The 26066-nt window shown below is 42.7% G+C and overlaps 1 protein-coding gene across 1 annotated transcript in view; it reads right to left on the bottom strand.

Annotated features, from left to right (window-relative positions):
* The window catches only part of FRMPD4 (FERM and PDZ domain containing 4), a 180132-nt gene that overhangs the window by 41963 nt on the left and 112103 nt on the right, over positions 1–26066 (bottom strand). The window contains exon 4 of the mRNA XM_065901015.1: positions 5387–5432. Coding sequence (XP_065757087.1) covers positions 5387–5432 — 46 coding nt within the window. The remainder of the gene's footprint in view (positions 1–5386; positions 5433–26066) is intronic.

Below are 26066 nucleotides of genomic sequence, written 5' to 3'. Positions count from 1 at the left end.
TACACCTCTTTCCAAATTTGCTGTTGCTAAGATGGCCACGATAGATGGCTGACATGCTCCTGATGCTCTTAGAAGTCATTATAACTTAGTTTGAAACAAAACTACAGACATAAGATAAATTTCTCAGGGTATATGCTACCATACGACCCAGCAATCCCATTACTGGGCATATACCCTGAGAAAACCATAATTCAAAAACAGTCATGTACCAAAATGTTCACTGCAGCTCTATTTACAATAGCCAGGACATGGAAGCAACCTAAGTGTCCATCAACAGATGAATGGATAAAGAAGATGTGGCACATGTATACAATGGAATATTACTCAGCCATAAAAAGAAACGAAATTGAGTTATTTGTAGTGAGGTGGATGGACCTAGAGTCTGTCATACAGAGTGAAGTAAGTCAGAAAGAGAAAAACAAATACCGTACGCTAACACATATATATGGAATCTTAAAAAAAAAAAATGGTCATGAAGAACCTAGGGGCAAGATGGGAATAAAGACGCAGACCTACTAGAGAATGGACTTGAGGACACGGGGAGGGGGAAGGGTAAGCTGGGACAAAGTGAGAGAGTGGCATGGACATATATACACTATCAAACGTAAAATAGATAGCTAATGGGAAGCAGCCGCATAGCACAGGGAGATCAGCTGGGCGCTTTGTGACCACCTAGAGGGGTTGGATAGGGAGGGTGGGAGGGAGGGAGATGCAAGAGGGAAGAGATATGGGGAAATATGTATATTGTATAACTGATTCACTTTGTTATAAAGCAGAAACTAACACACCATTGTAAAGCAATTACACTCTAATAAAGATGTTAAAAAAAAGAGATAAATTTCTGAAGCTAAGTGTAAGGTCTTGAATTTGCCAAGCCTGTAGCTCTAAAGGACACTTGTATAGTAGGCACTGAGTACATACTTAGTGAGGACTAACTAGCCCACAGTTATCACCGGATGACTTAGTTTGGACTTCCCCCAAAGCAGACCCTAAGACCAGGATTCACAAGCAGGTAGCTGATTTGGGAGATGCTCCCAGGGAGCATGGGTAGGTGAGCAGGGGAAGGGAGACAGGGCGGGTGAGGAAGCCAATGAAGCATTCATTGTTAAGTCAGGCACCACTGTGAGCAACTGGCGTTTAACCCTGCTGGGAATGTCTGGAAAACAAGGCAGGCTGTATGCCTCAGAGTTACACTGACTGAGGAGAGAGGGAGCTGGGGTATTTATCCACCAGCTCCTGTCGATCAGTGATGAAGTGGCTGCTCTTCTGAGAGTGAGAATTCCTAGTGGAGTGCTCAAAGAGCACTTCTGGCCTGCTCCATGAGCATGGCCCTGTGGCCAGAAATAACCCACAGGCAAGGAATCACTGGTGCTCTCAGTTGGAAATTGGGCCGGCATGCTCAGCATGACACATGCCAAGGGGATATGTTCTGGGTTCTGACAATATCTACTATGCTGGAGCTTCCATGAGGAGGTGTGTGACCTCCCTCAGGTATGTGGAACACAGTGAAAGGTAGGCAGGAAGTGAGAGGCAGGCAAGCAGGTCTCTCAAGTTTTTGGCCTAGAAGAAACCTGAGGGAAGGTGAATCATGGTAGCTCAGGGATGTCAGAACTGAGAGTGACTTAGCCCAAGTCCCACTGACTTGGGGTTGTATGAGGAGAGGTTACAGAGACTCTTCAAATACTCTCTGTCTCAGGTAATGTTGGACTGGAAAGCTCTGAAAGTTCTAGACTTGGGAACTATGGAAAGGAAAGAGGGGAGCAGCTGGCCAAGAAAGATATGGAATAAAAATGGTAACAGTAGGGCTTCCCTGGTGGCACGGTGGTTGAGAGTCCACCTGCCGATGCGGGGGACGCGGGTTCATGCCCCGGTCCGGGAAGATCCCACATGCTGCGGAGCGGCTGGGCTCGTGAGCCATGGCCGCTGAGCCTGCGCGTCCAGAGCCTGTGCTCCACAACGGGAGAGGCCACAACAGTGAGAGGCCTGCGTACCGCAAAAAAAAAAAAAAGTAACAGCATAAGGGAAGAAGATGGTGTGTCAGAAAAAAACAAATAAAATCCACGAGTAACCCAAAAATTCCTCTTCTAAAATTCAATCCTGAGGAAAAGCTATTAAATACAGATAAAGATTTATACACAAAGATGTTCTCTGCAGAATTATTTATAATAGAAACACATTAGAGACAGTGGGCTTAATGATGGGTGTTGATTAAGGAAATCTTGGTTCAATGTAATGTTTTACAGCCATGTATATAATGCTTATATAGAATCCTTGATGACACGGGAAAATGCCTGATATACTAAGTAAAAGATGCAGAATAGAAGTGTACATGTAATATGATCTCAACTGCTGACAAGGCATTAGAACAAAAAGACTGGAAAGAAATAGGCCAAAATGTTTACACTGGTTGTCTCTGAGGATAAGTATTGCCAACACATATTTTTCTGCTTCTGTATTTCCTTCTGCACTTCCACAATTTTTCTCTAAGAAATAAAGTAAAAATGGTGGAGAGAGAGTCCTCCATAATACTTGAAATAAGAAGGCAAAAACCTGTTAAGAATTATTTCTTATCAAAGAATTTTGGGAATCCTAAGACTTTTCTCCCAAGCTCCCTTGACCTGGGCCTCACTGGAGACTGATTTCTGTGGCTGGGTCATGTTGGGGTGCCCTGGGAACACGTGGAGTATGGCAAAAAGCTGTAAACACTGGCTCTCTGTCTTGACCAGATCTTATTATGCAGAAGAAACACAACATAAAAAAATGCTGACCAGTAAGCTGCAAAGAAATTAAAATGCTGAATGCTATTGTCTGTAATAAAAGTAGAATTTATAGACTTTCTTTTGGTCTGGTGGGTCCTCTGTTTCTGTATGTCCATTCTGGTTGCCAAGAGAATGTTCACCAAATACATAAAACCTTTAAAAAAAGCCATTTGCTTGTAGGAAAATCCAAACACAAAAATATAAGTAAAACTTCACAGTCTCTTTTCCCATGTGCACCCCTCTCTCCATTTAATGTATCTATTTAAGTAACTTTGGGGTTTCAACTCTTATAATTCAGAGGAGGAAAAGGTCACTTTGGACTGGATCAAGAAGGGAAGACTTTAGGTGTGGGACACTGGTTCCCAAGTGGGGGTGATTTTGGTCCCCAGGGAACATCTGACAGTGTCTGGAGACATTTTGGTTGTCACCACTTGGGATAGGATGCTACCGGCATCTAGTGGTAGAGGACAGGGATGCTGCTAAACACACCTCCCAACAGAGAATTCTCCAGCCCAACAGTGCTGACGTTGAGAAACTCTGGGGTAGCATTCAGAATTTGTGCTGAGACTTGAAAGGTGAGAAGGATTTGGTGAGCCGAGGAGGTGGCGGGTGGAGTATGTGATGGGCATTTCAGGAAGGCGGGCTGGTCAAAGTTGAGAATTCATCACTGGTTGGGAGACAGTGACTCTGGGGAACAGAGGTGCAACCGTTGGCCATAAGAACAAGCAACACTCCTGAACGTTGACTTTCAATATAGCACAACAGCAGGAGTCAGCTGAACTCCTAGAAAATTCCAGGTTGTCTGTTAAGAGGAAGTTCCATGATTCACGGACAGTAATGAGTATTCATATGAATAACAAGTCATGCAGACTCAAATGGCAAAAAAAGCAAGCAAAGCAACAAGACAAAACCCTTAACTTAAATGCAAAACTCCTCTAAGTTTACTGTTTGGGGGTAACATGCGACCCCACATTGGAAAAATAACCTGGTCTGGAGTAAAATGGTTCTGATCTTGCATTACTAATAGGTTATAAAGTAGGAAGAGAGAATTCAGGAAAGACAATGCAAGCTTGTAGTTCCGCCAGGAATTTATAGTTGGTCCATCACTTGCGTATGTTAGACATTCACATTGGCTTTACCCAAATGCATTTGTTCACTGCAAAGAAATGAAGAAGTGTGCATAGATTTGAAGGAGGTGTGAGTGACAACTGGGTTAAATGAAACAATCTAAAATCAGATGAGCTGTACTTCATATGGAAAGAATCGCCAGGTCACGAGGTGGTGAAGCAGGAAGGCCCTTGGACGGGATGCCACCTGACCTTCTCCTTACACCGATGAGGAAACTGGGGTCCAGAGCAGGTGTGGGAGTCGCCTTTTATACTGTTGGGAACTAGATCTCAAGTCTTGCTTCTTTTACCTCCTGCTGTCTCCTGAGATTTCAAATCCAAATGTGTGTGTGTGCGTGTGTAGCTGTGTCAAAGAGTTGGGACTAAAAGTAACATTCAATATTAAACCGTGCTTTTAACATATGTAGTAGTGACCCTACATGGCATAACTTGTGGTCTTGGTTAGTTCAATTTGTGATCTTATCACAAACTTGAATACGTATTTTTTTCCTGCCTAAAATGACTAGCCCATAGTGCTTAGAAGGAAAATTCCAGGACAGGGGAGATGAAGAGTTTGGTCACAAGATGGAGACCGGCAAATGCCAGAACCTCTGAATTGATGTAGAAATCTCTATGGGGAAGAAAATAAAAGCCTAAGTAGGTTGGAATCTCTGCCGCTCCATGTGAAGGCCACACAAGATATTGACAGTAAACGTTTGGGGAAAAGTCTGAAGGAATTTGCCTTGGTATTTTTTAGTTCACTGACCATGTATGAAATTCACAAGCAATGGCAAATCTATAGAAAGAAGTAAATAGTAAATTAGTGGCTGCTTGGGACTGAGGGTAGGAAAAGGGATTCATTGTAAATGGAAATAAGGAATCCAGCTGGGGTGATGGACGTGTTCTCAAACTGGATGGTGGTGATGGTTGCATACCTCAGTAGACTTTATAAAGATCACGGAATTGTACACTTGAAATGGGTGAATTTTACGATATGTGAATTACACCATGATAAAGTTGTTTTTAAAAGAATCATGGGAACTGAAAGCAGTACGATTTTAATCACTCCCCACCTTCCTGACAAGGCCGCTGAAACGTCCAATGTCTCCACCAAATTATTTAAATGGGGGTAAGAGAAACAACCATGCTTCAACTTCCTACAATTAGATATTCCCTTTAGACTTGTGATGCTTAAGCTGGAAACTTAAGAATCACAAGGAAATTCTTGAGTTTTGTGCCATTTCTAGATGTGAGAGGCACATGGGACTGAAAAGTTGATTTTCAAGTTATTTAGGAAATTCACCACTTTCTTTTCTGTCCAATGAAGGATCTGCTGTCATGGAGTACAAAATACAAATAACCAAGATTTTGGAACTGGTCCTGTGAATGCATGTTATTTCTCTCTGCTGTTAGTCACTGGAGTGGAATGGGAGGGGGAGACTGGAAGTGCGAGATGGTGTGTGAAAGTCTATTGTAACCCCTATCTTTTTATAGATGCACTTTTACTCACAGGACACTTACAGGGTAAGGCTGAATGACAGCGAGGAGTATCGATTCTTTGCAGCTTCTGTAAGAGAGAAAACAAAATATTTATGATATGCGCAGAGCCTGGACTCTATCCGTGACGGTGCTCTTTTAAAACAAAATGTGTGATGTTGGCGAATGTTCCTTGGGCTCCCAGGGCAGAGAATCAAAGGGCTCACAAGTGGGGTTTCAGACCACAGAGAAAACTGGAATCAAATGTTCAGCCAGTGGAAAGCTTCCTATTCGGTTTATATTGGGTGATATTATCTGCAACACCAAACAGCAGAGCCCTAAAATAAAACTCGCTGAGGGAAGATTGGATTTTAAAAGCATCAACTCAGTCTCTCAAAATGGGTTCTCCCCTTCCGATTTTCCTTTAGCTGCTTAAAATGTCTGTGTAATTTTCTGGAAGGGGATAGAGTTTTAAAAATTCTATCAATTCATTGAATGTCAGTATCTTCTTAGCATCATGAAAGAAAAATGTCACTGTAGGTTTCTTATGTAAAAACAGTATCCCAGTAAATGTGACTTCCCATACCATGTGGCTTTCTAAGGCTGCAGTAACAATGCCTACGACCTTGGGCCAATAAACATTTCAGATGGGCGCTCATTGGGAAATATTGTTCACCATAGGGAACACTGTGTGGCCAAAAGCAGAACAATGTAATACAATGGTTTATTTAATTTCCCCCAAGTAACCCAAACCTTTCAAATAACTGGAACCCTTGGGGAAAGACCATATTATGGGTTATAATAGTTTTTCTTCCTTCCTTCCTTTGTTCCTTTTTTATCCTGAGTAGGAGAAAGGTCACTTGCCATTTTCTTGAGGTGGAGCTGACTTTTTTTACTGTAGGAGGTAATTAATTACCTGCTTTTGTGATTTCCTGCCCAAATGACTAAAGCGAAGGGGATCTGTAGCAGTGCTGTTCTCTTGGAGAAGCCACGACAAATTGCATTTCTAGCATTAAGTGCTCTTCAGCCCCTTACTATAAGCCCACTGCCTGGGGAGGACGATGTGACTTGCCCCAGCGGCGGTAGGGGTGGCCCCTGATGGAAGGAGTCGGTCGGGGCAGCGAAGAAGAGAAATCAGTGGAGAGGAGAAAGAGGACTAGAATTCAAGAACTGGAGGAAGAATCGAATCAGAACTGATGGCGATGGTGGGGAGGGTCTGTCTGATCCCATCAATTCTTAGTTGCCAAGGGCTGGCGGAAAGCCCCAATAATCGGAGTGGCAGACAGTGTTCCCGTTAGAAGGACTAATAGAGCAACAGTGTAATCAAATGAGAATTCCCAGTGGCTGGGATGAATGATCTTGCTTTGCTGGTGGCCACGGAGCCCCGTGTAGCAGTTCTGGGGAGCAATCTGGCACCCCTAGGCAAACTTCGGCGTCACGAGCACTATGACCCGGCCACTCCACTCTGGTTTATATCACAAAGAAATTCTGCCACTAGCCTTTAAGGGAATGCGGGTGAGGATGTTCCCTGCCGTGGAATGCATGGAAGTGAAGCACTGGAGGCAAGGCCGGTGCCAGCACTAGGAGGGTGGGCACGTGAATGTACGGATGGAGTGTCGTGGAAAGATGCGGCAGGAGAAATCAGAGTGTGGCAGCCGTGGTGTGGGCCTGTTTGTCCTGCCTGGCCTGCTCTACCCAAGTCTGCCCCCAGAGCCCTCAGCGGCAGGCAATGGGCCCAGAACTCATCGTCAGGGCACAGCTGATTGGACCCGAGTGTTGGAATGAGGCCATCAAATGTCCTCTCTCCAGAATCAGAACTAAGAGACACAGACAAAGAGAGTTGGGAGCCGAGTCACACTCATGACTGAATAAGAAAGAATAAAGGTTACAGAACCCAGGGGTCCCCTGAGCAGGCCTGGTTCCCACCATTCCTGAGGGCTGGTTGCTCACCATTTTACATCAGTAAAACAGCTAATGTAAAATATCTCAGTATGATATGTATCATCAGTTCTGGGAATGGGCTTTTATCTCTCTTTTCCCTCATCTACAAGTACTTAATTATTACTTGCCAGACAAGGAGAATTAATGCCATGATGCTTTGGGTCCCTTAGGATTCCAATCCTAGAAGGGAAAAAAGATAGAAGCTACATGTGTTCATATGTTACAGGGTGCTACGATGATGGGGCAGATTCAGCTGAGGCCTCATGCCAATCACCCCCACATGCCAAAACAGAGTGCTGCATACTTTCAAAGGAGGTATTAAAAAGCACAGTTTGGGACTCTTATTCATCTTGGGGTCTTAATCATGACTTAATTTTTAAAAATGGTAACAGGGAGAGGCCTGAGGAAGCAGCACATGCCCAAAGAGCAGAGGCTGTATTTGCAAAATTATTACCCTTCCACTGAGACGGGCCTTAAGTGTGCAATTCCTGTGGACGATATCTGGAAGACACGGCAGAAATGGTGCCCTGGGGTCATTTAATAAAGGCATTGCTCAACTGAGCTTCTTCCAGGGGCAGGAGGGCCTTAGTAGAAAGATGTAGAAGCTAAGGAGTGCTGGACACAGCCAGCCGTTGGGTACCATCTGACTCAAGGGAACTGCAGTTGGAACAACTCAACAGAGAAGTCTTCCAGAAATCTACAAATGTGTCCACGAGTCAACCTACACGATCTTCCATGGACAGAGGAAACCAATGTCGGATTACCTTAGTGCCAATCGAGTGAGAACTTTCCTGCTTTTTACCTCACTGTCCTGGCCTCATTTCAACGTGGAAGAAGCCAAAGCTAGAGAAGAATGTTGGGGAATGCCCCTTAACCCAGCGCAGGCTTCCCATGCCGGAAATAGGGGCAAGGGAGAAATTCTGTGGAGTTGGCAGTTTTGACTATTACATGACAATTGAACATTTTAATTACAGATTACAGGTTGTTGTGATTACAAGTGTCCAAGTGACTGGAGAAATTTTCTGAACCTGCTCAATACATTTGCAGACCTGCCTGAGATTTTAATGAAGACCTGGCCCTGGAGAGCTCTTCTGAACGGGCAATGGGGGAAAAGAACAGTTGCTTTACGATTCCATCCTCTGAGACCTACTTGCTACACTTATCCCCAATTTCTCTTTACTTAAACTGACTTGAATAGATCACATTATTTGAGTCCAAACGATCCTTGACTAAGACAGTCCGTGCTTAGAACCTGAAGAAGAAATGGTGAAAAGGTAAATGCAAGAATGAGGGGTATGAGGTGGTAGGATGGATGTGCCCACAAGGCTGTGGAAAAAATTCTCATTTTCCCTACAGCAATGCTCAACGGCACCGTGTTTATTTATTCATTTCTGGAAAAAGAAGAAAATATTCATAGCTCCAGTGCAGTCTGTTAGGAGCAGACAAGCCCCTGGAGGAGGACTCATTATTCATCTTAGATGCTAACAAAATAAGCATAGACTGCATTAGCTTCCTACTGTTGCTGTAATAAATTACCACAACTTAGTGGCTTAAAACAGCACAGATTTGTTATCTTACAAGTCTGGTGGTCAAAAGTCTGAAACGGGCCTCTCTAGGCTAAAATCAAGGTGTCAATAGGGCTGCATTTATTCTGGAACCCTTTCCAGATTCTGAAGACTTCCTGTATTCCTTGTTTCATGGCCCCTTCCTCCATCTTCAAAACCCAGGCAAAGTAGCATCTTCAAATTTCTCCCTGACTCTCCTGCCTTCCTCTTTCACCTATATGGGCCCTTGTGATTACACTGGGTCCACCTGGACAATCCAGGAAAATTGCTCCATCCTTAACTGAATCACACCTGCAAAGTTACAGGCTCTGGGGATTAGGATGTGGACGTCTTTAGGGGATCATTACTCTGTCCTATCACAGAAGCTAGCTTCTTTAGTTATCTAGTGCTGCATAACAAATTACCATAAACTTAGCAGCTTAAAACAACACACATTTCTTATCCCACACTTTCTATGAAGCAGACAGATGAGTATGATTTAACTTGGTCATCTTTTTCAAGTCCTCTGATGAGACCACAATCAAGTGTTGCCCAGGGCTCATCTGAAAGCTCAGCTGGGAAGGATCCATTTCCTGTGGGTTTTGGCAGGATTAAATTCCTTTTGGGATTGCTGGACCAAGGGCCTCAGTTCCTTGCTGGCAGGTGGCTAGAGGTCATCCTCAGTTCCTTGCCACATGTGCCCCCTCAACATGGCAACTTGCTTCAAAAAACGATCAAAGGAGAGGGACTCCTTTGGCAAGATGGAAGGTATAATCTTAGGTAACACAATCATAATCATGGAAGTGATATTCCATCACCTTTGCCATATTCTGTTGCTTAGAAGCAAGTCACAGGTCCCACCCATATTAAAAGAGAAGGAAATACACAAAGTTATGAACAGCAGGAGGCAGGGACCATCCATGGGGCCATCTTAGATTCTGTGTGCCACACCAACAAGGAAAGAGTCACAGCCAATTAACCTACAAGTATCTCAAAAGTAGTGTCCACCCATGACTTCACCTTACACAGAACTGTTTTCTGTCAAGAATGTCAGGAAGAAGTATTGAACAGTATACCTTGTTAATTTGAAAATGGGAACCATTTTTCAAAATACGTCTATTATATTTACAGCATTTAAATTCTTTGTGTCTATACTAATTCCCTGTAACTTGCCTGAAACATAACCTGTATTGATTTTAATTTTACCACTTAAGGAGTAAATGAAGTTATCTGAAGTGAAATAAAACATTCCAATGTTATTTAACATTAGGACTGGGGATATGCTTTTCTTCCGTTTTCTCTCGCCTATAATTATTTAATTATAACCTGCCAGAGGAGAACAATTAACTCCATAATGACTTGGATTCCTTAGAATTCCTAACCCTAAGATCCTAGGAAGAAAAAAAGAAGACCTAAGCCATTTACAAATAGCCTCAGCAGGAAGATCAGACTTCAGAATGAAAGATGGCACATTCAAGTCATCAGATAACTTCTTTTTATGAAGGCTGAAAACAGCTAGGGGCTTGAAAAAAAAATCCAGTTGGAAGCACATTTAGAGAAGTATTATTTCATAATAAATGCCAAGTGAATTTTCTGCTTCTAAAGAGTAATTTCAAATTAGAGTGCCAATATTTTTTAAATGGTTGAATTTGAGAAAAACATCATTTTAATCCCTGTATCACAGTGCTGACCTGCAGAGGAAGATACAGTCTAACCTACCCTAAACCACTCCTATCAAATTTGCCTTTAATTCCTCTCTCTTCATTCATTTAACAAAAGTCTTTTATTTTTTGATGGTAAGTCCCTTGAAACATGTTTGGGACACTCAGCATCAGGGCTTGCAGGGCATTCTTCGGCACCACATCCCATTTTAAAATTTCATTGGATGGGATTCTGTTGTAGCAAAAGAATAACCTCAGATTCTAACGAGGCTTTCAGTATTAAAATCCCTTTCAACAATGAAGCTAAAGTTGGTGTTTGCTTTCTTTTAGAGCAGGATAGCTTGGCACCTTTCTTAAACTGGTCTTCCCACTTCATATTTACATGATCTTTTTTTCAAAAAATAAATTTATTTATTTTTAGCTGCATTGGGTCTTCATTGCTGCGTGTGGGCTTTCTCTAGTTGCGGCTAGTGGGGGCTACTCCTCGTTGCGGTGCGCGGGCTTCTCATTGCGGTGGCTTCTCTTGTTGAGGAGCACGGGCTTCAGTAGTTGTGGCACACAGGCTCAGTATTCGTGGCACGCGGGCTCTAGAGCGCAGGCTCAGTACTTGTGGCACACAGGCCTAGCTGCTCCGCAGCACGTGGGATCTTCCCGGATGAGGGCTCGAACCCATGTCTCCTGCATTGGCAGGCAGATTCTTAACCACTGCGCCATCAGGGGAGCCCTTTACATGATCTTAATATTGCAATACATAATCACATTGGCACGCGCTATTGTATACTTCCCTTCTAGACCGACTAAACAGATTCCCCTGACTAACTCAGAGATCAATATGAATTTACGTTGTGAAGAGCAATGAGATTTCCTTAGAGACTGGGAAAACAGAACAAAATGAAGCATTAACAAAAAAACACTAAAATAAAAAGAATATATTTTATGTCAAAATTCAAGAGTCTTGCTTTAAAAAAAGTCCAAACAAGTTAACAAAATGATTTTAAACTTCACAAGTAGAAGGAATCAATTCATGAAGGCTGAAAGGTTAGGCTTTTAAAAGGCAAAATAAAGAGGTAATTTAGGGCGATATATGAAAGACTTTTGTGAACTGTAAAATGACATCCTAACATAACTCGAAAGACTGATGTGTGGTATTTTTATTTGGAAAGAAAGGTGGTAAGGCACAGTGAAAGGGTGTTTGAACTCCCACTTCTAAGGCAAATGCGTGCACACGTAAGGGTCTTTCTTCTACCTGAACTTCAGAGTTCTTCAAAGAGATTAGAAGAGATTAGAAGAATATTCTTTTCTGAAAGCTAGTGCATTTCAGCCCTTAAACTCTCTGCTGGTGGACAGCCACTGTTTATGTAAATAAGAACAGATTAACAGCATTTATCCAAGGACTCTTTGCTCAGAAGAACCTTTCTTCAATCGTAAGGTATTATGAAGCCATTGGGACGCCTTCTATTTTCTCTTCCTACCTGAACCTGGAGATGTGAAAAGAACACAGAGATTTCTGGTGCCTAGAAATAATATAAAGTCAGCCTAGCCAATTGCTGGCAAAGCTGGAGGAAAGAATGTTGCCCCTCCTTTTTAGAAAAGTCACCACAGGACTACTTGAAATGGAGGTTTAATACAGTTGACCTTTCCACTGTTCTAAACAGTGACTGCAATTATCCACTGTATCGATTCCTAACAGGTACTGAAGCCATCAGCCGGAGAGAATGGAAACAGCTAACAAACAATCAAGCATGCAAACAAGGTCAACACATTAAGGCTAAGTGTGATCTGCCATGGACTTTATGAAACATTCCTAGCACTCTCCCCATTGTTGCTGAACCTTGCTTTGCTTCCATAACTGCAAAGAAGAGGAACAGGGTTATTTGTCATTTTTCACTTAGGTTCAAGGGATGCTGAGAAAGAAAATGGGCATAACGAAGCCACCATAGTCATCAGGGCAAAAGACAGAGGAGGTGAATCAAAGAATTCACTTGATGTATAGCTGATTCACTTTGTTATAAAGCAGAAACTAACACACCATTGTAAAGCAATTATACCCCAATAAAGATGTTTAAAAAAAAAAAAAAAAAAAAAGAATTCACTTGTCCAGGAGCACTGGCTTGCCTTCTACCTATTGGACAGACGAGGTCTCTCCCACTACCATTTTCCCCTTGAGCGAGGGGTGATACTGCTGATGCAGTTATATGCTGCCTGTAAGAGATGAACTTCAGCTTGAAGGACACACATAGGCTCAAAGTAAAGGAAGGGAAAATGATATTCCGTGCAAATAGAAACCAAAAGAGAGCAGGGTAGGTATACTCATATCAGACAAAACAGACTTTAAGGCCAAAATGGTAACAAGAAACAAAGACGGTTACTATAATGATAAAAGGGTCAATTCATTAAGAAGATATAATAATCATAAATATATACGCACCTAAATATGTTAAGCAAATACTAACAGATCTGAAGTGAGACAAGTTTGGTAGCCAAAGAGAAAATGATGAGAATTTAAGGAAAGGAGAATTTATTACTTACTAAGTAATATGTTAAAGAGTTCACCCTGAACAACTGTATGATCATATGGTTCATCTTTTCCCATCTGTGATACACAGGCTCCAAAGATGGTCCTCAATGAATTATACCTTTTGGTACTCACATCTTTGTGTAGTCTTCTCCGGCTGAATCTGGACTAGTTCTGTGACTTACTTTTGACAAATAGAATATTGTAGAAGTGACACTGCATGACTTCCAGGCCTTGGTTAGAAGAAATCTAGAAGCCTTGCAGTGTCCACACGGGTATCTTGGAACATTCACTCTGCAAGAAGCCAGCTGCCATTTAAGTCCAACAACCCTGTGACCACCATGTTGTGAGGAAGCTGGCCCTGTGGAGAAGCAGCATGGGGAGAGGGAGACTCGCCTGGCCAGCTGCAGTGGGGTCAGCTGTCTAAGTCCAGGCGACAACACACGCGTGAAAAAGCCACCTTGGATATCCAGTCCAAATAAGTCTTTATACGGCTCCAGCTCCAGCTGTCACTGAACTGCAGCCACATGAGCGAAAGCAGTGAGAACCATGTGAATGAGTCCAGTCAACCCACAGCATCGTGATATAAGAAACTATTTTGTTAAGCCATGACATTTGTTGGGTGGCAGTAGAAAACTGGAACATCCTCTGTCCGTAAAGAGTCTGAAAATTATGTTTTTTAAAAACAGGCAATCAAAGGAGTCAAATGGTTTTGAAATTGAACACGTCTCCCTTATCGAGGAAGGGAAAGTATCCAACCTTATGATTCCCCAGGATACTGGAATGGATACCCACACTTAAAAAAAATACCTGTCATACAGACATGTGGAAGTGTGGAAGAGGACGCTCTAACTGCCAGAGGTGGGGCTAGCACAGTTGTAACATTAATTATGGGCTTTTGGAGATTGGGGTGGCGGGGAAAAGAACTACAAACTTAAGGGAGAGGAAAAGACCTAAAGACCTGCTCAGAGTCTTGGACCAAAAATGCTTCACTACAAAGAAGAATGTTAAGAGCACAACTGGCGGTGCCTTCGGGGGTATGTATTTGAACTTTGTAGAGGAAGGATTAAAGCACATTGTAATTTTAGGTGTAGAATTAAATAGCTTACATACAACCAATGACTTGAATATAAACTTCTAGGGAGAGACCAAAATTCTTTGAAAAGTCTAATGCACATTTTACTGAATGCATTTAAGGCTTAGGCTGTGGTTTTCTTTGTGAAGAATATTAAGCTATTTGGTTAAAATCCATATAAATGATGCAGTGATTATCAAAATTAACATTTTAATGAAAGTGTCTCATTTCAAGCCCTTTATTTTATTGTATTTTTAAACCTTTGTAGTAAAATTTCAGGTTAGGCACTCTGATTTAGAAACTGCTACTAAGAGAGTTTTATTGGCATATAATATTTGGTTTTGGCTTGACCTAATTTTTGGTCCATTTAATTCATTTTTGTGCTGAATGAATATTGCCTCTGGCCTTTGAATTACTTACTCTTTACCTAATGGGTGAAACTGGTACTTATATTTAAGATTCATAAAGGGCAGCAGGAACTCTTGAGATAAAAACTAAATTATTTTATACACCTGTGTGACACTAAACAGCTCTTGCCTCATACATTCCTTCAATAAGTATTTATTGAGTATCTAGCAGGTGAAAGGCATTTGGGATACAGCAGTGATTTTCAATGCGGAATGATTTTGCCCCGTAGGGGATATTTAGCAATGTCTGGAGACATTTTTGGTTGTCACAATTGGAGGGTGGCTGTTACTGGCATCTAGTGGGTAGAGGGCAGGGATGCTGCTAAATATCCTACAACGCACAGGACAGACCCCCAAAACATTTTCTGCGCAAATGTCAGTAATGCTGAGACTGAGAAACCCTGGGCTACATAAGATGTAATACCCCCTGCCCCCAAGGATAACCACTATCCTGGCTTCTAACACCATAGGATAGTTCGATCCCCACTGGGAACTTATATTAATATAATGACATAGCGTAAACTATTTATTTTCCTTTCTTCTTTTACTCAGCGTTGTGTCTGAGATACATCCAAGTCGTCATGTGCCACTGTGTGAATGTACCACAATTTCCTCATCCGTTTTACCACTGATGGACATTTGGGTGATTTTCAATTGGAGGCTGTAAAGAATTGCATTGCCATTAACATCAGTCTTGTATGTGTCTTTTGGTGAATATGTGTATGCATTATTGTTTGGCATATTCCTGGGAGTGGAACTGCCGGGTCATAGGGTATGCATGTGTTCAGGCCAACACCCTGTTTTATGTGGCTACATCATTCCTTCCAGATCTCGTGATATCTGTATCTCTTTAATTCTATTGGTTCTAATAGTCTTCCTTTATCTTATTCTTTTACTCTTTCTCAGCGTCTGACTGAGCTCCTTCTATTCTGCCGGCTATTGGAACAAGCTGCAATCCATGAATACATGCTGTCATCTACACACATACTCTTGAGGGCATGTGGAGAAAGTGCCAGTATGACTGAAAGCCATCACTTTGAATAGGCGATCAATTTATGTCTCACAAAGGAGGGTTTGGAGAAGAATGTCTTAAAGTTACTTAAGAAGTAGTTAAAGCTTTGTCAGCTGAGTGAGGGGTGCAAGAAGGCACAAGCATGCAACCTGCAACAGGCCCAGGCTAAATAGTACAAACTCTATTAAAAGTATTGGGAGTCCCAAAGTCCTGGTGAGAGGTTGGTAACAGCTCACCATGACGTCTTTGGAAAGGAAAGGGTTAATCTACATCCTCTCATTCATTTCTGGCTGCTTGACTTGCTTCCAGTATGAAAGCATTCTTCCCATCCTATTCCTGCCTGTCTATATCTTCAGGGATGTGTTATTTGAAGAGTCCAATACCAAAATTTTCAAAAGCACTCTAGTTGGCTCAGAACATGTGAAGAACTCTCTAAACCAATGGCTATTTACATTTAAATTCACTAAATAAAATAAAATTAAATTAAAATCCAATTCTTCTGTTACACGAGCCACATTTTAAGTGCTCAATCGCCCCAACTACAGGCTATCATATTCCATCACTGCAGAATTATCTGTTGGACAATGCTCTTCTGGATGCTTATCTATAGATATTTCCCCAAGGACTACCGAGATGATCCTCCTCCAAAATTTTAGCATGCTGCCTACCTTATTCTAAAGGAAGGGGGCAGTTTGGCCAGCTGGATCCGATTGTTGGAAGGCAAACAGATAGAAATGGTGTCCAGGGACAAGAAATTACATTGTACAAACCTTGCAGCAGCCCAGTCTCTTGAAAACAATTTTTTCTAGTTTACCCCTCAAATTAAGAAATACTATATTTTTCTAAAATAATATGGTTTCTAAAGATTGTAAGTAATACTGTTTCAGTATTTCCCCAAATGTATTCACTGTGCCCAAGTGCATAGAAAACTGGCAAAAACTTTGAATAACACCAACAATCATAAAATAAGAACTAAATTAAGAGCTAATATGTCCTAAATGATTACCACATGCCAAACATTGTACTACTTATGTTACTTGTGTTCCCTAATTCAAGCTTCCCAATAACCCAGTAAAGAAGGTGTTGTCATGTCCATTTTAGAGACGAGAAAACTGAGGTTCAGAGAGATCACTTAAAAGGTCCCAGTTCACACTCTCAGTAACTGGCAGAACCAGAACATAGATTCTAAATCCAATGTCCTTAATTGTTAAGCTGTTCTGTGGAAATTCTGATACGGATCTACAAGCACAGAACTTAGAAGGCACCAGAGTGGCATTTCAGCAGCCCTGGTAATGCTTCTGAGGGTGATGGGTATTATTAGTACTTATAAGAAGCTTCTATTTCTCATATGATTTGGGGCAAATCGCATCACCCCACTGGGCTTCACTTCTTTCATCTGGAAGAGGAGGGAGCTTGGACTAAAGTAGTGGTTTCTAAACTGTGCTCCATGCAATCCTTCTGAGACAGGGACACGTGTCAGTGGGAAGAGCTCTGGATACTCCTGTGTCTTTTCAACCGGAAATCCTCCACTGCTTTATGTATGGGGACTGTGGGTTAGGTTTCTGTTGAAGAAAGGGTTCTACTGCTAAAAGCAATAGGAAAACCAATGGATAAAATGATTGCTACTGCTTCATCAAATTCCAATAAGCCTTAGTTTGCAATTCTAAATCCAATTTTGAGTTCCATGAAGGTGTCCAGCATCCTCGTCTAACTTAGAGAACAAAGGTTTATTGGATTTTGTTGCTTTTCTATTCTTCATGTTTTAAGAATGACAATAATATTGCTTGCAATTTTATATTGCAAATGTAGAGCAACTCAGTAATAATCACAACACCCTAGGAGCTAGGTAATACTATTATCCTCATTTTGCTGATAAGGAAATGAGGCTCAGAAAGGTTACAGCACTTTTAATAAAGTCACATGGCTGGAAAGTGGTAGCATTTACTTCCCTGACCCTAGACTTGGGGCTTGGCCAATGCCTGGCTTTGGCCAATAGAAGGAGGTACAGAGTGCCAGGTCAGAGCCTACACTTTTAGAGGCCTTGCGTGTTCCTTCTTGCCCACTCATGCTCTCCATTGCCATGTGCATGCCATACCCAAGCTAGCCCCCGGTCCAAAGGGGATGAGAGACTTGCGGTGTAGTCCTGAACTGATCCTGCCTCTTCCAGGCAGGCCCTCCCCAACCAGTTTTCAGATGCATGAGAAAGAAATGCTTATTTCCAGATACAAAGGACAAATATTATATGATTCCACTTTTATGAAATATCTGGAATAGGCAGTTTCATACTGGCAGAAAGTAGATTGAGGTGACCAGGGGCTAAGAGTAGAGAGGAATGGAGAGTTTTTGCCTAACGGGTCCAGAGTTTCTGTTTGGGGTGATGAAAGTTTTGGAAATGAGTAGTAGTGATGGTTACACAACGCTGTGAGAATAATGAATACCTCTGAATTGTACACTTAAAAGTGGTTAATGTGGCAAATTTTACATTATATATATTTTACCACGATAAAAAAATAGGAATGTTTGTTGTTATAAGACATTGAGATCTTGTGGTTATTTGTTATGAAGCAATAGCTGACTGATATAGCCTCTGTCTAATAGTATGACAGCTATTATGTAGAGAGAACAATGAGAGTTTGATGGGACAATGAATATGAGTAAGAGACGAAGAAAGAGGGGGAAAATATCAGACTCAACATCTGGTTTGCTAAATGAAATCTCTCCATGTTAAAAATAAATTGGGGGCTGGGCCATGGAAGGAACAGACTGTTGGGAAAATTACAAGAGACCATTTACCAGTGCATTATGCCATCTTGGGGTCATTGCCGTGGAGGCGCTGCTGTCATGGGTTATGTAAGATGATCAGAGGAATTCGGGAAGCTGGAAACACTTTGAAAACATTAAAAAATTTGAAGCCAACACAAATTTGGAGGCTGCAAGCTTGGGAGAGACTAGAAAGAGACAGGTAGTGTCATCTGCCAAGTTGAAGCTGTTAGAAAGTGTACTTCATATCCCGAGACAATTCTTGAAAAAAAAATCACATTCTTATGCAATTCAAGTCAGTTTGCCTTGAGAGCTGCTTTCCATTTCCCTCTTAGTTCCGAAGATATTTATGTTTGATTCTGCTCTCTTTCAGCGCTGACTCCACCTTCTGCTCACCAGTTCTGCGGTGCTCGCTCAATACAAGAATTTAATATATTTTTAAATGATAAAATTAAACAAAGGGCCAGAGACTGTGATGGAATACGTGGCACAATCATAAATGGGAGGTGGCAGTTGAAACCTTTTTTATACATAGGCTGAGGGGCATGAGATTGTTCAAAAAATGAGGTGGTAGCCAAAAGTCCCAGCAGCAAATGATGTGATTGCAAAATGGAAATAATAATAATCATAACGGTAATAATCATAATAGGTCTGTTCAGAGGACTGTTGTGAGGACAAATTATAGATGGGGGAACTGCTTTTAGTATCTTGGAAGAAAGGTGTTATGCAAATTCCAGTTCTTTTTCTTTTAACTGCTTTTCCTTAAAGACTGCCAAAAAAAAGAAAAGAAAAAAAAAAAAGATCCTAGTGGGTGGATGAGAGCAGGGATTGAGGGAGGAAAGGGAGAGAAAATAATTTAAAGAAGCAAGTGACAGAAGTACTACTTGGCCATCGCTTTGGCTTTAATAATTTTCATCCACCTAGTCGCACAGCTATGTAGGAGGTGGGGTGATTGCGAGATTCTTTCCCCACCTCTTGTTCCTGGCCAGGAAGTATCTAGATTTTACATCCATTTTTCTAAGGGCATCTTCTCTATCTTGTTGAAATGGCTGTTGCCTTCACTTCCATCATTGTGCCCTGTGTTTTTAGCACTGACTGAGAATATTCCCCACAGGGAACTATAAATGCCGGGTCCCAAGGGCAGACACGGATACTGGGTGCTCGAGGACAGTTAGTGTGCAAAGGCCAGTATGTGCAACTGTTGTTTGAAACTGAGCATTTCAGAAGGCAAGGCTGAAGAGCAGCTTGTTGCAATCAACGGCGAGAGAAGTTAAATTCCTATCTCGGACTCCATGGAGATGGCTGACTTTGCCATGTGAGATGGTAACGAGAAGCTTATGTTTTTCACGACAACCAAGGCATGAACTGTTTTTCAAATTAATTCATTCAGGGACTTCCCTGGTGGCGCAGTGCTTAAGAATCCACCTGCCAGTGCAGGGGACACGGGTTTGAGCCCTGGTCCGGGAAGATCCCACATGCTGCAGAGCAACTAAGCCGGTGCGCCACAACTACTGAGCCTGCGCTCTAGAGCCCGTGAGCCACAACTACTGTAGTCCGTGCACCTAGAGCCCGAGCTCCGCAACAAAGAGAAGCCACCGTGATGAGAAGCCCGCACACCGCAACGAAGAGTAGCCCCCGCTCGCCGCAACTAGAGTCAGCCCACGTACAGCAACGAAGACCCAATGCAGCCAAAAATAAATAAATAAAATAAATAAAATTTAAAAATTCATTCAATAATAACCTATAATGGAAGAATCTGAAAAAGATTATATATACACATATACATATTTATATATATGTAACTGAATCACTTTGCTGTACACCTGAAACTAACACAACATTGTAAATGAACTATACTTCAATTTAAAAAATGGTTTTAAAAAAGGTAAAAAATTAAATTCATTCAATAACCGTATTTGGGGAAAATGACTTTTTAATCAAGAAATAGAATGCCTCGAGATGGCAGTGGCAGGGGAAGCAGCGTGAGGAGTCGGACGAGCACTGAGGCTCATTGAAACGGGCCGCCACGGCCCTCCGCAACCCGCAGATGAATAAAGTGAGACTCAAGAGGTTGTGGGACTTCCCTGGTGGCGCACTGGTTAAGAATCCGCCTGCCAATACAGGGGACACAGGTTTAAGCCCTGGTCCAGGAAGATCCCACATGCCGCGGAGCAACTAAGCCCGTGCACAACTGCTGAGCCTGCGCTCTAGAGCCCGCGAGCCACAACTACTGAGCCTGCGTGCCACAACTGAAGCCCGTGCTCCACAACGAGAAGCCACCACAATGAGAAGCCCGCGCACGGCAAGGAAGAGTAGCCCCCGCTCGCCACAACTAGAGAAAGCCCGCGTGCAGCAACAAAGACCCAATGCAGCCAAAAATAAATGAATCAATAAATAAATTTTTTAAAAAAGTTTTAAAAAAGAGGTTGTGATGTGAAGTCGCATGGCTCTTAAATGAGCTATCAGGGACTTAAGAGCAGGTCTTTGGACTTCTATCCTTTGCCTTTCCTACTTGGCCAAACTGATAAAGGCCTGATGTTTCACAGTGTGACTTCCCCCTGGTAGTTCCTCAGTGAAGGTTCATGGAACAGCCAAATGAATGAAATAAAGGTTTACATGTTTAAAGATTAAAAAAAAGAAATAGAATGCCTCTTGTTTCCTTTCTCCTTGGTCTATTTGGAAGCAATCTTGAACCATCTTACTGAGGTATTATGTTGATCACACCATTTCCCTTCTCAAAATTTCCAATAGCATCTCAGATTCAAATAAGATTCCCAATATTCTTCTCCCAGTAGGGGATACTCCGCTTATATTTCAGTTTTAAAGACCACTGGACTTCGTTAAACAAATGCTTGACAATGCCCTACTATGCATCAAAGACTGTTCTAGTCTATATGGATACACTAGTGAACAAAGAAAAGAATCCCTGCCTGTCTGGGATTGTCACTCTGTGAAAGCACCTGGGACTCAGGCATTTTAGTAGAGGATGCCCTAGCTGGCTGTGAGTGGCCTGGGCAAGCCCCTTCCACCTCTTGCCACCTGTATTCTCATCCAGAAGATACAGAAACTGGACCGGACCTCAAATGACATGGGTTTCTCCTAGAGACTCAAAGCTGCTTACCCATCCAGTGGATGACTCCCCTATATTAATCAAGCTGTTTTGTTCAATGTCATTCACCTAACACTTCCTGCACCCTCTTCTTCCACAACAAATGATACCCCAGCCTCTTTCTTCCGGACACTCTCCAGGAATCGCTCCTTTCAAGTCTTCCCAGATTACCCCATCTGTTTCCAGGCCTACTGATGTCTATGGTAACCTTTCAACATCCACGGACAACTCTGCAGGGGCGGGAGGACTCTGCTTTTCCTTGAAGAAAAGAGGGGACAGAAAAGAAAATTGGGGAAGGGGAGAAATAGCTTGCTTGGCTACCTGGAGTCACATGGCTTGGACTGCTTTTATCAGAAGGTTTCAAGATGCATGGTCAGGATCTACATGGGGACAACCACTGATCATTTATTTCACACCTACTGTATGCTAGGAACTGTGTAAAGCACTTCACACCCAATATTTGTCATGTACTCCCCTTCAGGTATGTTAGGGATTCGGTGTTATTGTTCTCATTTAGAGATGAAGATACAGAGGCTCTGGAAATTAAAATACTTTGAGCCCAGGAGCCAGAAATTTAAAAAAAAAATCCTAATTTATCAAAGCACATCTACTCCTGCTGCAGGAGGAGGGTCTTTGCTAGAGACTCAGCGGCAGGCTCCACACTGGGCAGACCAGTCACAAGTGGCAGGATGAAGGAGGATGAGGGATGAAAGATGCCTTGACCCACACGTCTTCGCAAACGCTGCTGCCTGCTGTTGTTATTAAACCATGATTGTTATTATGAGTAATTCCTATCTCCAGAGCCCTGAGGGAGAACATTCCAGAAGATACAGAGGAGAGTCTAGCCCAGTGACGGAGTCGGCTCATTTCACTGCTGTGTAAAGCACTGCTCCCTGCCTCCCCGCCCCGTGCACGTTGCATGTTCTCGGAGCTTCTGTCTGAGCTCATCATCCCTGAGGATCCGAGAATAACTCCTGCAGGAGCAGATAGGATGCTCTAAACTGCTGTCAGCCATGAGTCTGGGTAGCCTGGGAGTGTGACGCTTTACAAAGCAGGTTTCTAAAGCAGGATCTTGACACCTGTCTAGGTCGGCAGCCTCCCAGGATGGATTTCAGTCTCCCGGGTCTGACGATCGCTCTCTCTCAGGCCTTGTCCAGTCGCGTAACACTGTCTGTTGCCTGGGTGTGCGTCCTCATCAGTATGGTTCACGTGGCAGACGATAAGGGAACACTGGAAACCATCTGAATTCAAGTCATCAGAGCTATGTCAGCTCCCATTTATTATTTATCACCGACTGCACCAGGTCTCTGCTGAGCTGCTTGACCCTCATCCTCTCTAATCTTTGAAAGCACTCTGCAAGGTAGGTTTCACTATTTCCACTTTACATGTGAGAAAACAGGCTCTCTTCAAAGAGGTTAAGCATCTTGTCCAAGGCCACACAGCTCATTCGAGGTACAGCCAGGAATCCAACCCAGGCCACCTGCGCCAACGTCCTTTCCCTTTGTCCTTGGTAAAGTCATTATCAGTAATCAGAGCGCCCACATCCCAAAGTTTTGCCTTTCTCTGTTGGCTCATTTGAGCTGCCCACTAAAGATACATGCTGTGTTCGTCTTGACAGGCTGCAGAGCATGTTCCCATATTATGTCTTTTAATCTCCATAATGCCACTGACAGGTAAGTATCACTTCCTCCATTTGGTAATTGACTAAACTGTGGTGCAGAGAGGCTAAGCAATTTGACCACGGTACCCAGCAGGGCAGGATTTGACAGCTGTAAAGCAGAGCTTCTGTCGACGTCCTGGAAACACAGAACGGGGAAAGAGCAGCTCCAGCTTGCGGGAAATAGGAGGACAAATGGTGGAGAGCCACAGGGAAGGCAGCTTTGGAGCTCGATCTGGATGGATGGGTAAGAGCTTGACAAGGAAAGGGGTTCCCAGGAGCACTGAAGGTGCAAACAGTTCTACAGGTAGGAATGCTTTGGGTCTGGTTAGGGAAGAGTGTATTTCTAAGCGTAACTAGCACACAAGATGGGTGGGTGGTTCTTGAGAGAGAGAGGAGGTGAAAAGGAAGGCTGGGGAGAGCTGAGCAAGACCCTGTTGATGCGAAGAATCCTAGAGAGAACCACTCTTCAGTAGGGGAGTCATTACAGAAGGAGAGGATGCCGTCAAATGGGAACAGCCGGCGCAAAGTATCCTGTGCATAGGAAACCAACGGGAATTACACATGAAAATTTAAATGTAGGAGTGCAGTTTGTGTTTTTAGTGCGTGTCTTACCAGCAAAGAAAGCTCTAAAATGCCTGTTGCTACTATTAGAATTTAGGAAACCCATTCATTTTTTCAGAAGGAAGCCAGACACGGAATAAAGGTTTTCAAAACCAAGCAGCCAAATAGGGATCTCATTCATCCATTTATTCATTCATTCACTTTTCTTTTCATTCAAACATTTAGGTACCTGGGACCATGCTAGGCTATAGGGAAATGAAGAACATAACAGGTTCCTTGTCCTCAAGAAGCCCACAATCTAGACTGAAAGATTAATATCATTGCAATGAAGGTGTCATGTAGAAGCATATATGGGTACATGGCGGCATGAAGGGGGAGGCGGTCAACCCTTCCCAGGGAAGAATTTGCAAACTAGGAGATGCTTCAACTGATCTTGAGGGATGGAGGAGTTTATCAGGCGGGTAAGGAAATGAAGGAACTTTCGGGCCGCGGGAATAACAAGTCCAAAGAAAACAATGTAGGAGAGAAAACCGTGCACTTGGGGGCTGCTGGAAGTCTGGTAAAGCCACAGCAGAGGACAGGCAGGGCATGAGGCTGACCAGCAGTGTGGGCCCCATCACAGAGGATCTTGAATCTATGTAAGCAGTGTGCACTTGGTCTCAGATGGCTGTGACCCTGAGGTGGCTGCTTTAAGTTGGGGACTGATAGAAGCAGTTTTATTTTGAAAGGTTCCCCCAGCCAACAGTGCAGGCAAATGTCAGGGGTGTCGGGGAGAAGGTGACTCAGTGATAAAGTCATTGTCCTATCCCAGGTAAGGCAGGATGATGGCTTAAACTAAAGATGTGGCGATGGAGCCGAAGAGGAAGGGAGATATAAAAACGATTTGAAGGAAACCTGTGTCCAGAGGCCTATCCTTCTGGATGATGTCTACGAATGAAAAGGTAAAAGGCACAGATGGAATTAGCGAAATGGAAACTACAAATGAGGTTGTTCTGGTGCCAGAAGTAGCTGGGGCTCCCAGGTGTTCCTAGCAGTTAGCGATCACAGCCACTACCTCCCAACCCACACGTATCAGAACTGGAACTCTGCAGAGCTCTGCTGGGATTGAACTTGTACTTGAATATCAATAATCAGGCTGTGGTACCGTGGAGAACAGTACAGAGATTCCTCAAAAAACTAAAAATAGAGTTGCCATATGATCCTGCAATCCCACTCCTGGGCATATATCCAGAGACAGCTCTAATTCAAAAAGATACATGCACCCCCATGTTCATAGCAGCACTATTTACAATAGCCAGGTCATGGAAGCAACCTAAATGTCCACTGAAAGATAAATGATAAAGAAGATGTTGTATACATACACAATGGAATACTACTCAGCCACAAAAAAGAACGAAATAATGCCATTTGCAGCAACATGGATGGACCTAGAGATGATCATACTAAGTGAATGAAGTAAGTCAGAGAAAGACAAATACCATATGATTTCAATTATACGTGGAATCTAAAAAACTGATACAAGCGAACTTATTTACAAAAGAGAAATAGACTCACAGACTTAGAAAACAAACTTATGGCTACCAAAGGGGAAAGCGGGGGCAGGGAGTGGTCAATTAAAAGTTTGGGATTAACGGATACACACTACTGTATATAAAATAGGTAAACAAGAAGGACCTACTGTATAGCACAGGGAACCATATTCAATATCTTGTAATAACCTATAATGGAAAAGAATACATATGTGTGTGTGTGCAACCGAATCACTGTGCTGTACACCTGAAACTAACACAGCATTGGAAATCAACTCTACTCCAACAAAAAAAAGTCAACCAAGGAAGGATTAGAAAACAATAAGAAGGCAATGGTGAGGGCTCTGAGCTCTTGTTCCAACTGATAACTTTTACACGCATGTTAGGGGAGGGGGGAAAGTATAAAATAGAGAAATGTTATTTCTAACCCTGGCAAGGAATAGAGATGATGCCATTAAAGAAGCTGTAATTCAAAGATGGCACGTACAGAGACAGCTTGTAAACAGCTACAGGACAAAATGTACCTTCTTACCAGGAGGAAAAATCAGGTTAAGGAAGAATAGGTACATAGCTCAAACACAGCTACCTGAAGACAACACCCCAAATCTGACGAAACCTAGCAATGCCCTAATCCTCTGAGAGTTGACAGATTTTCAGTCGACCACAATCATATTTTCATTGATGGGAAGAGGTTGTGGGACCTCTATTAAATTTTTGAAGCGTGCCTTCCATGCTTGAATTTACCCTCAACCTAGGAAAACAATTTACTCTAATCAATGGCTGTAATTTCTCCATGGCAAGGCTTAGAGAAATCCCGTTTTCCTGTCTATTGGGAAATACTGCTTTGAATGTGAACTTGGACCGCACTAACCTTGCAACTGAATTCTGAGACCTTTCTACTTTGTATTAACAGGGTTTCTAGGGTGCACTTGGGCTGACTATATGAAGAAA

Source organism: Phocoena phocoena, chromosome X, assembly GCF_963924675.1.
Source record: "Phocoena phocoena chromosome X, mPhoPho1.1, whole genome shotgun sequence".
Taxonomy (NCBI): domain Eukaryota; kingdom Metazoa; phylum Chordata; class Mammalia; order Artiodactyla; family Phocoenidae; genus Phocoena; species Phocoena phocoena.
The sequence above is the reverse complement of the archived record's forward strand: the minus strand, read 5'-3'. Positions and strand labels throughout refer to the sequence as shown.